The sequence below is a fragment of the Equus przewalskii genome, chromosome 29 (assembly GCF_037783145.1).
Source record: "Equus przewalskii isolate Varuska chromosome 29, EquPr2, whole genome shotgun sequence".
Taxonomy (NCBI): domain Eukaryota; kingdom Metazoa; phylum Chordata; class Mammalia; order Perissodactyla; family Equidae; genus Equus; species Equus przewalskii.
In genome coordinates this window covers 6,342,724-6,355,178 of record NC_091859.1, presented here as the reverse complement: position 1 = coordinate 6,355,178, position 12,455 = coordinate 6,342,724, and the positions used below count along the sequence as shown (strand labels likewise).

Below are 12,455 nucleotides of genomic sequence, written 5' to 3'. Positions count from 1 at the left end.
TTTTAAATATTCTCACCAGCAACACAATATTTTTCAGTATACAAACCTAAAAAACGTCTTGTAAGTAAAACCGACAATTTTTTAAATGTTCCAAAATAATTATTATATTGAAATAGAAAGTCCTTTGATTTACACTGTAAAGCTCCTAGGATCTCATTTATGAAATTACTTTATGCACTCTTCACCATCATGCATGCTGATTGCATTACCTGTCTGCATCCACTGTCACATCATGAACCCCTCTCTGGATGGCATCCCTGGAAGACGCTGTGTCTGGTATTCGGTTCAGACTTCTCGTATACAGGTTGAGCCCTCCATCTGTCATGTACCTGAAAGTAAATGTCTGATTAATCAACAGAAAATTAAATAACCTCATCAGTATAATTTAACTTAATAAACAAACTGTTCAAAATTTTCAATAATTATGCAAATATGCTTTATTATAATTTTTCTGTAAAAACATTCTACTCACCAGGAAGTATTAGAATATCGTTTCAAGTTTACTAGGGAATCAATCTTCCTTGTTACAAGTAACTAGAGTATTATAAAAGTTTCCTTTCCCCCCACTTTTGTTATCAATATTATCAATACAGAACAGATGTGTCGATAATATAACGCACCAAAATAAGAGCAAGAAAATTTCATGAGCAAGATAATTTTATTTTATAAATACCACTTTTGAAGCATTGAAGGTCATTGGAGTAATGAAACATTACCAAAGTGAAAATTAGATCAATTTATTTGATGAGCAAAATTTATGCTACAATCGGCCACTATCATAAAATAATAACCAAGATGTATTAGATACTTAATATGTTGTCAGAAACTCTTCTAAGTAGTTTACACATAACATTATTATTTCCATGTTAGAGATGAAGAAAATAAGTATGAAAAGGTTAAGTATTTATACAAGATCTCTGAACCAGTAAAGGCAGAACTGAGAAATGAATCTAGAAAGTTTGTTCCAGAAACCATGATCCTCACCACCATGCATTGCTGTCTAAGCTGAAGGACAGCACTGTCCACCCCACTTCCTGTCTCTGAGATCCACCTCTGTGCCATCACAGGACCACCACCATTACACAGGGCTGGTAACCCTCATAGCCATGTTACTATTAGGTAATCTTGCTTCCGTGGCTATGAAGGATTAAACTAGGGTGCCTAATCTCCTACTCTATGCTGGGCTTATCCGTTTTCTTTCTTGAGAACTGGGATTAAGAGACAACTCATCAGTCTTTCTATGTGGATAGAGTTAATGGTAATTAAAATTCAGGAGGTGTGAATATCAGTCTTCATAAGACGTAAAGCACCACAGAAAAAGCTGGTCAGCAAAGTAAAAACAATGACGCAGAGGTACAAAAAAGAAGCAGAGACATTTGGCCACATGGTTTCAGCTTCACAACTTGCCCTTGGGTTCTAGGAGATACATCAACTTCTTTATAATCAGGTCTACAATATACTTAAGCAAATTCAAGTTAATTTCATTTTTTGGAATAAAAAAATTTAATCACAACCATATTTAATTGAAGATTGACCAAATAGTTAAAACTAAGATTATGAAGTTGGCTAATTACCTACATGATTAGTAAATTCTGTCCTTACTAGTTGAAGAACCTTGAACTAGTTTCTTGAAATGTGCCTCAATTTCTTCCTCTGAAAATAGGAATAAAACCTACTGCAGATGAATTCTAGGATAATTAAAGGAGAAACATAAAAAGCTCTTAATATCAGAACCTTAAAAATAGTACTACTTGTTATCTACAATGTCTCTCCCGCATACTTTGAAACGGAAATATATGAAGTTTTATATATAAAACAATAACACTAAGTCACACTATGTTATCCTTATAAAGTATCCTATATGGTTAATATTCTTGATAACCAAAGAATTTAATCCCATCAAAATTAAAAAGTAAAAAGAGGACTTTGGCTCTAAAATGTGTTGAACACTGACATACTCCTTTAAATAGGGAATATTCAATATAATTTAACTTTTTTGATAACTAATTCATGATTACGAGCATCAATTCTGTGTACAGTGATACCAAATGGGACAAGTAAAGAATGAAAGGATATTTATCCTTCATACTTTTTAATTTGTCAGCTGCCACATCTTGGTGTTGTCAGTGTTCCCGTGTTTATTCTTACTTCCAATTTCTTATCCTATTTTCAACCTAGTTTTCAGACAATTTCTAAATGTTTTTATTGCCTCTTTTCTTTGTGCATAGTATATGGAATTCCTGTAAAATAAAAGTGTTTAGTAGCAAACATTTTTCTCATTCATTCTCCCTTTGAAATTGTGTTTTAAAAGGTTCAGGGGGATAGAAATCTTCTCTCCAGATAAATAGGATACTCCTTTTTTAAAAAACTATCAACATGCTTAATCCTAAACTTAACCTCTGGAGGAAGTAATAACAATGTCTATATTTCACATTATACATCTCATTGGTCTGTCTTACTCATCTGTGAGTCTCCAAAAATGTTTAGCAAAGTGTTTTGTATATAGTTTGGTATCAACAAATATATTAAATGTTTGTTCAGTTGAATTTAAAAGGTTTCCACATCGTAGGAAGGAACCATCATAACAGACCTCAGCAACTTACCCATAATGTTGACACATGTAAACAAGAATTAAGACGGAGGATCACTTCTGTTAAAACATAACCTTTTAACTATTCAATACTTGCAGAAAAGTAAGTTCTATAGGTGAAGGTTAACTGCCTTGAAAACTAATTTTCAAAAGGAAAAAGAAAAAACCCACACGTTTAAAACTTCAATGAATTAAGAAAACTTTTTTCAGGAAGTTTTTCAAAGGGTATTCATTTTTCTTTGGCTCCTCAATCTTCCAGGTAATATCAAGTAGGTTTACAAGAGGTATTAATTGGACCACAAAAATTTCAAGTGTATAATTCCTCTGTTTACAGACACTCTCTCGTTTGGACATTGGTTGAGTATTTTCTTAATAGAACCATGAATTTGTTAACTGAAAAATAACATACAGGCATCACGTAAGTAAGAAAAAATCTTGATTTAAATATTTTCTTGGTAATTATTCTTTCTTTTCATTCTTTCTGAAGGACTTAACAATCTTACAGAAGATGAATTTTATAATTCCTCTAGGAAAATTATGCTACGATCTGGGAGCTACAAACATTACGGGATGATTTCAAAAGAATAATGTAAAAAAACTTGCTAATAGTGTTATAAATAAACTTCAACACTATCAGTCAAGACGAGTTGAAGAAGAGGTATTAGTCTTAAGGAAGATTGTTAAAAACAAAAAGTTGCAAAGGACGCTTGTGAAGGTTGTTGACGAAAACTAAAATCTCTCAAACCATGAAGGTCTTAGAAGAATTTCTGCCCTATTAAAATTCTGTAAGCTATCAAATGATATACATAAAAAACAATAGTCTCACAAAGAATTCCCATTTCTTCCTCCCTTCTACTGCTACCCGTCTTCTTTCTATGTAAACAAACACTGCATACTTATGGTATATTTTCTTTAGATGTCTTTTTTCCAAATTATTTCCAGGCCACACTCTTCCACCTGCTCTAGAACATGGCATCAAACCCCTTTCTACACGTAGACACATGGATTTCCCACAAGAACCTCAAATACCGCAAAAACTGACCATATATCACTTTCCTGCAGAAGCTCCGGCTCCTTTTGTGTATGCTAAGATAGTCACGGAGAAACACACTGCGACCAGATCAACAATTTACACACATGACTTCTTCTTGTCACTCTCTATCCCCTACTATTATAAAATGGAGTCTGTTCAGATCTGTGAATTTGCATCACTATGCTCTGTCTACTCACTGAAATAGGAAAAAATTGTAAAAACTCTTATTTTTTATGTTGTTCAACCCTATTTCCTTAATCCACATAAAGATATACAACTCTACCATTATAGAAACTTGATGCTTTTTTAAAAAAGCTTTATGGTAAAATATATCATATTTATGTAGTGTATAAAGTGTAAAGTGCATATTAAATAATAATAAAAGAAATAGCAACTTTCATGTGCCCACTGCCTGGCTTCAGAAATAGAACATTTCCAGTTTCTTCAGTGTCACTAAAGGCTCCTCCCAATCACGTCCCCAAACCTTCCTTCCAGAGACATCCACCGTCCTGTATTATGTGTGAAGTATTCCCTTACTTTTCTCTATGGTTTTACAACATGGGCCTGTATCCCTAAAAGTATATTGTTTAGCACCTCATGGCTTTGGATTTTATATAAATTGAATCACACTATATGTATTCTTTTGTGACGTTTTTCCTCCGCTCAAAATTACATTTTTGTAAGTCATCTATCTTGATGTATATTGCTGTTATTCATTTTACAGTTGCATAGCTCCATTTTACAAACGCATTACAGTTCATTAATACACTTGACTGTTAAGGATATCTGAGCTTTTTTTAGTCTTTTTGCTTACAAACAACATTACCACGAATGCTTGCGCTCACAGGCAAGAGCTTATCTAAGGTCTATATCCAGGAAGGTCACAAGAGATACACACACACATCCAACCTTACTAGTCAATGCCAGATAGTTTTCAAAATAGTTTCAGAATAAACTCCTACTTGTCTACAGATGAGAATTCTCATTTTTGTTTTAATTTACAAGTTGCAGATTACCAAGCACGTTGGCAATATTTCTGCTTTGTTATAGGCCACTTAAGTTTTGTCTGCAAAATGTCTGTTTAATGGGTCCAGCCCTGGTGGCCTAGTGGTTAAGTTTGGCACACTCGGCTTTGGTGGCTTGTGTTCAGTTCCCAGGCACAGAACTACACTTGTCTGTCAGTGGCCATGCTGTTGCAGTGGTTCACACACACAAAAAAGAGGAAGATTGGCAGTGGGAGTTAGCTCAGGGCGAATCCTCCTCAGCCAAAAAAAAAAGTCTGTTTAATGTCTTTTGCTCATTTTTCCATTGGATTCTCTGGCTTTGGGGGTGGTTTTTTAATTTATTTTTTCTTTCCTCATTGATTCTAATCCTTTATTAGTTATATGTATTACATATGTTTGTGGCTTATATGGGGTTTTATCCTGACACTTTTCTCTTGCTTATTTTTACGTGAAATTAATTTTTCTGAATACAAAGAAACTTGATTTAGATGCCTTTCTAACTTCACACAGTAACTGCTTCTGTCATTTTTGTTTCGTGTTTAAGAATGTGATAATTAGTTTCTTGAGATTGTGGACTATGACCCCATCTCCCACTTTTACCTGGAACTTCTCTACCTTCATCTTTATTGCCACATGCTGTTCAATTTGCCTCTACTCCATGAAGTTTCCCTCACTGTGGGGTCCTGTCCTGGAAGGGAGCTGTGCCTGGACAGTCTAATGAATGCATGGGGCCTGGATGGCTCCATTCCCTTCAGTCACCACCTCGGGTGCTTACTCTCCCTGGCTGGTCAAGTGTCAAAAGCCATCCCAGCTTCAGCTGCTGTCTTCAGACCAGTCCCAGTCAGTTTCGCTGGCCTATTCTGGGGCTCTTCTGTTCTCAGTGTTATCAGATGCACCACTGCTACCCTGTTTCTTCTTCTACAGATACTGATTCCAGGCTGGTCCTTCGACTCTTAGCTGATTGTCCCCAGTTGCTTATACTTGAGGTTTGAGATGATACCTTGTCACCATCTTTTTTGTGTAAATAATGATCATTTTTTTGGCTTTCCTATCTAGTTGCTTTGTCTGTTTTTGTGGAGATTTGGGAAGATTCAAAACCTCTGCTTCCACCATATCTTCCTAGAATTCTATGTCTTTACATTCAACATCTCCTATTGGCCACTGTGTGTGAAAATTAGCTATTTTTTAAAGACATGAAAACACAGGGCATCTAAAATGTGTTTTTTTTTTAACTTCAAAGGAACTCCAGTTTAGCATCTTCCTTTAAACGAGCCTAGATAATACTAAGAATTGGCCCCTAGATCAAAGGTGCTAGCTAAGAAAACCACTAACAGTGAATGGTCCCGGTGAAGCTCTGTTACGTGTGCTTGTAAAAAATCAACTTCTCGGAGAGAAATGTGCACAGAGAGACGTGTGGACAATCTCACAGGGTCAGTATGTCACGATGGTTAAAGGTGCAGCCTGGAGCCAAACTGCTTAGGTTCAAGACCAGCATTGCTACTTACGAGCTGTGTGGACTCAGGCAAGTCACTAAAATTATCTATGCCTCAGAGGCTTCATCTGCAAAATGGAGATAGTAACGATATACTTACTCTTTGTAGTTATGGTGAGATATAAGTGAGTTCATGTATGTAAGAGGCATAGAACATTGCCTAGCACATAGTGAGTGCTCTATGTATTGGCTAGTATTATGAGTTATTTTTCCATTAGAATTTCTACTCACTAAAAATAACTCTCATAGCTTGAATATGAAATAAGTAGAAGCGTTAAGATTAGAAATCTGTGGTTTCTGTGCAGATCCTTTTAACCCAACTCAGACAACCCTGCCCTTTCCAATGTTGTGGATGCTTCAGTCATCACAAAGTTTGTGAAAGGAGAATTAAGTCAGGAGTGAAGAGAAGCAGGATTAAAATATCCACCACCGCTTTTTAAAATTTCATTCCTCAGAACTGAATCACCTTGTGTTTGGGTCATGTCACTTAAAGTAGAGTTTTAGGCTATATTTTGGCCCAACTGTTTATCACTGTGACACCTGCAGCTAACTTTAATTTCCATCCAATTAAAATATGTAACTTCCCCCTAATTTTACAGTGTTTCTTTTCTGCTTCATAAATGGAGACTTTTTCAAAGAGACTTATTATAAGTAAGAGGCCCTCCTCGGACTAATTCCTAATTACTGGCAGATTCACAGCCCCAAGTGTTTAAACTAATTTTAAAGAGAGAAGAAAGAGATAAGCCTTTGCATGCTTCAAGAAATTTTGAATTCTCAGAATGTTGATTAATTTTCTGAGTTCTCCCTAAAGTACATGAAAAAATGAAACTCCGTTCCCATTTACTTCATGACATTCCTTGTGGTTACATGAGAAAAAATTCCTATATTAAACATCTTAATTCATTACTCTGTCTTTTGAGCCTTTGTCCCTTTAATCACTAAAACATACTTTTAAAAATTGGGAACAGAAAGCTAACTTTGTGACAGTTTTTTCATGAGCTGTAGCACAGACATCTCCATGCCTTTTTTTCTTACTTAAAGGAAATCGTATCAAATTAAAATTACCCGGGGATGTCGCCAGCCCTCTAGTCTTTCGACTTTTTAATTCTAGGCTGAGACATCAGGCAGTTCCACAGATGCCAACAACGACACACTATGTGCACTGGTGACAACGAAGACGTACACATCCTGCATGTCTTCCATCCTCCATCTTCCCAAACACACCTGAGCTGGGACCAGCCACATTGCCCGCTCACCATGTCTAGTCACCTTCCACTCAGGGAACAGAACTGTGAGTCATTCTTTAAATTTCAGTGTCTTGAACTCTACCAGGGGAAAAAGAAAATGTATAAGGCCAAGCAGGTAAATATCACCAGAGGAAGTTTTTATACAGGATTTGTGTTATTTTTACTTTGTGTTTTTTTCCTTCTTCTATTTTAGATACTGAATATGAATGACTTTGTTGGTCAACATAAAACATGTAGACCATTGGTGCATATTTAATGGACTTATTCGTGGAGCTATCCAAGACTTTATTTGAAAGACAGATAGGGAACAAAAATGGAGAACAGAAGTCTGAATTGAGTTTCCACTGAGGAATGAAACAAGCAAGAAGGAAAAAGGATATAACAGTACTTGTTTTTTCTCATTTGTGAGTTCAGCAGACTAGCTAGCTCTCATCAAACCAACTTCCTCTACCTCCTGGGCACACAGCTGAACCATAGTTCCTGGCCCCACTTATAGTTAGATGTGACCATGCAGCTGTTCTGGGTAAGGGAAGGTGGTAGAAGTCATATGCACCACTTCCAGGCCTGGTACTCATGAAATGTTCTTACACTAGGGTTCTTCCTCTCTTTTGCCATCTGCCTGTTGAATATCAATGCCCAGGGTGACATTGTAAACTTGGTTGGATAATAGCAGAATCACCTACCATTCGCCTTAGTCTCTAAAAGACTATATGGTGCACATTCCCCAACTGAAGGTCAGAAACACCAGTGAGGATTTTACATGAAGGAGGAATGACCTTCTTTGTGTTAAATTACTGGGACTTTGAAATTTCTCTGTTACAGAAGTTAGTGTTAACTAATACAGCTAGAGTCTTGGAAAATACAAAATGCTTCTGAGTATAGGTATGCTTATAATATATATTACCATATGCAGAACCCCGTTTAAAAAAAAAATGCCTTTAGAGGTTGGCCTGGCGGCATAGTAGTTGGGTTCGCGTGCTCCACTTCGGTGGCTTGGGATTCACGGGTTTGGATCCCAGGCGTGGACTACACATCACTCATCAGGCCATGCAATGGCAGCGTCCCACATATGAAATAGGGGAAGATTGGCATGGATGTTAGCTCAGGGACAATCTTCTTCAAGCAAAAGGGGGAGGATTGGAAACAGATGTTGGTGCAGGGCCAATCTTCCTCCTCCCTCCCCCCCAAATGCCTTTTAAAAAACTACTTACCCAAGAAGGTTTACACACACACTTACACACATATATGTATATATTACTCTTCATTTATTGAATAAATAAGCACCTATAAAAACATGAAAACACTAGCATGTGAGTCGCATATGGGTAGGCCCTGTGTCGATATTCTTCACCACTGCACACACAGTGCCTAGAAGGTTGCTTGACGCATTGGATGAACTCGACAAATATCGTTTGGATAAATACATACGTACATAATTCAGCTCATGATCCCTCTTCTCTCTCTATTCTTTTCCCAGGAGTCCTCATGCCTCCCACAATTTCTAATATCTCCTATATGAGATCACACTCTATGATTATTAGGTTATTAATCATTAGGTTAAAGGCTATTAATGATAAACGTAATTGTGCTGCTGATGATGAATTTACTTAAGACTTATATTGCAACAGGCCTTATGCTAAATACGATTGTGTGGGTTATTTCCTTCATTCCTAACAATTTCGTGAAGATTCTGCAATGTTATCATTATTACAGATGACAAAAAAGAATTCGGGTGAGTTAAGCTCTCAAGGAGTCCACAGATAGCAAATGGTAGAAAAAGACTTAAATTAGGCCCTCTGAGTCTGGGCTAACTCGACTGCTTCCTACCCTAATCAACCATAATCTGTCTCCCTAATTCTAAATTGTTGGAAACTCAGGCAGGGTGGCAACCAGGAATGGACTGGTGGATGTCAGGATATCAGACAAAGCTATGGATCTGATCAAAATCTCTTTTGTACTTTTTAAGGTCTTGTCACCATTCAAACAGGCTTTTCATGAATGAAGTCAGGAAAGGTTATTCATATAGAAGAATGACATCTGACACTGGTCCTCTCAGATGCGTATGGACAAAGAACAGGTCAAAACCTAGACTCATGTGGAAAATATAAAGTTAATTGGGAAGCTTTTCTTCACATTACAGAGCCTGGATTTTGAAATCAGACATATCTGAGCTCGAATGCAAGGCTGGCCTTTCCTTAGCATTGAGCAATTGGGGCCAATGGGGATAAGTTTCCTTACCTATGAAACAGGTATGATAATACTCGCCTCATAAGGGTTGGTCATGGTGGGGGGCTTAAAGGAATTAATATCTTTAAAGCACTTAACAGGAGTGAAATAGGTAATAAGACATGTTCAAAAGAGCAATTACAATTACTGATAGGACTAGTTTTAATAGAATGTCCTATTGACTGCATTAGGGCTCATCCTCAGATAGTACTAAATATTCCAAATTGTCAAGATACTTTAAGAGTTTTATAATCACAACATTTTTTGGAATGTAATAGGAAACAGAAGGAAAACAGGAGCCACCATAAAAAAAAAAAAATGTGATACCATCAAAAAAGAAGAAATAGATTGAAACTACTAACTCTAAAATGATTTTTCCTCAAAATAGATTGGAGGTGCATAATTGAAGAATGCTAGAAAATATTTGTTCCTTAAAGCAGTTACAGGCAGCTTTGACAAGCCAAAAAAAAAAAAAAAAAACCCAGCAGCTCAGCAAAACTCCCTCTCTCCTTCCATGTCCTTCACTACAGAATCTGTTATTGAAGAAGCATGTGAAAGTCACTCTGAAAAACACAGGGCATATATGTTTCTCTAAACTTATAACAAGAGAAAAGTTTAATGGCTTATAATAAAAAGATTTTATAGAAACTTTGGATATTTTACTTTTTATGACGGAACAGAGGAGAGGGCCTGAAATATCTCCCAAATAACCTTAGATTTGTCACATTTTCTAATGACTTTGTGAACCAACTTCTATGCCTTTTTTGCGGCTAACGCATTTTAGTAGACCACCCCTCCTCTTCACACAGTTCTGTTAGAGATCTGGATCCAGGGCCACTTACCCACTGTTGATGTCATCCGTCCTGAGACTTTTCCCAAGAATATCACCATCACTCATATATCCGCCAACATCAACTTCAGCAGACATGTCCAGGTCACTGCTTGCTTTCTCACTCATGTCAATCTGTGACATGTTTCCCAGCCGAGAGACAGCAGCTCGACGGAGAGGTGTTGTGTACATGAACCTTGAAGGGTCTGTGTGGATGAATCGACTGGTACCGCTGCGAGGGTAGCCAGCACCCAGGGAGGGAGCATCTCCAGCCTGAAGTCGAGGACACGCCTGGCCCAACCTCCACGTCATGGGAGTGGGTCGACCCGTCAAGTTAGGTATGGTCCTTCCATTCACTTCCGTTGTCACAGTGCTGTCAAATGTTGTCTCCAGGGTGCTGTCAAATAAAATGCAGAAATAACTATACTCTGGTTCTCCTGGGGCCACAGACCAAGAATGCATGAAGAAAAAAGCCTAGAGTTGAGAGCCGTTTCTTAGAAGGATGTCATTTTCATGAAAGCCAAATTATACATTCATTTTGAGATTCTAAACACCTCTGCAGATATCAAAATGTAGGAGGGGGCATTCGTTTGCAGGTTTTTTGCATTTTTGCTTTCAAAAGAAAGGCCATTATAACATTTTAGATAAAGCAAAATACTGTTTCACATTCTCAATAAATGCTTAATTTAACACACTGTAGCCTTCCCAGAACTATTCTGGAAGTTAACTACAATTATGTTTGAAAGTCTCTCTACCACCCCTCCTCAGATGCTTTTCAACTGCAACTTCTGCCATTGTTCCTTCTTTAGGCAGGCATGAAAACGACTTAGCAGTGATGGTGGTGGTTTCAGTAGCTAATTCAGTTCAAATGGGAAACTATATCGAAGAAGAGATGGATAGGAGAAACAAGTCCCTGGTATATGCTGAGAAGTCACCAGTTGACTGTCATGTAAAATTGAAATGAGAAAACAGTAAGGGAAAACTAAAATTCCTTCTCTATCATTCTAAGAAGTTAAGTGCTTGATTGCAATTTTTTTCTTTACTGGCCCAGTGATATACAGAATTGAGAAAAACCTGTGGCTTATCTGGGTCCCACGAAGACTGGACATAGTTTCTTCTAAATTTTGCCTCAAATCTGCTATGTTTTTAACTGTTCTCATTCTTCTTGTTTCAGGGTCTTCACCTAGAAAAGTAATATAATTATAAGTTTGTTATTCATGTCATTTACTGTCCTGAGAATAACTATATGCATAATATGAGTAATATAAATTATTTTTCTGAAAACTAAAATTATAGGTAGGAAATTCCAAATGATTATTATCAGCTGAAAATTATAATTGTTCTTTCTACCAATAAAATGTGAATAGAAACAAATTTAATACTACAAGTAATAATTTGAAGTGGTGATAATACAGTAATACTTTGTTGGACTATGACCTTAATCATTAAAAATGAGAGAGTCATTTGGAAATATACTGTTCAGTACTCCATGTTTCTGAACTTAATTTAAAAATCTGAAATTATTTGGATCCTAATTATTTCTGTGATTATCTGTTTCAAAGTGTACTCAGAATAGTTGAGATAAACTTGACTTAAGTAGCAAGTATATATTTGGACTCTGGGGAATGAGAGAGGACTTTTCTTAGAGAAGAAATATCTTTTGAAGTTTTTTATTTTATTAGACTCATGGACCAAGATTCACAACAAGGGATAGCTTTATTTTTAATTATTCCTCCACTTTCTACAGGGAACCAAAACACCCACATGTGACACTAGATTTCCGGTAAAGTCCCAGGCATCTGAACTCAGAATGTGTCTAACGGGCATGAAACAAACAGCTCTGCCAGTGCGACAAATGCTGGCCTTACATAATCACTACCTATCATTTTGGGGCACGGGTGCCATTACACCATTTTGTTTAGGGCCATGTAATACTTCCAAGGCCAGTGGCCATTTGAAGCTGGTGCATCTGGATAACAAAAAGAATGTGGAAAGACAGAGGAGGAAGCATAGCCTTTATTCTGTTCAATTCAG

At 36.9% G+C, this 12,455-nt stretch overlaps 1 protein-coding gene across 23 annotated transcripts in view; it reads right to left on the bottom strand.

Annotated features, from left to right (window-relative positions):
* Positions 1–12,455, bottom strand: part of NAV3 (neuron navigator 3) — a 791,518-nt gene that overhangs the window by 146,676 nt on the left and 632,387 nt on the right. For all 23 annotated transcript variants that reach the window (XM_070600533.1, XM_070600535.1, XM_070600545.1 and 20 more), the window contains 3 exons: positions 11,496–11,604; positions 10,435–10,818; positions 210–329 (listed from right to left, as the gene is read on the bottom strand). In XM_070600533.1, coding sequence (XP_070456634.1) covers positions 210–329; positions 10,435–10,818; positions 11,496–11,604 — 613 coding nt within the window. The remainder of the gene's footprint in view (positions 1–209; positions 330–10,434; positions 10,819–11,495; positions 11,605–12,455) is intronic.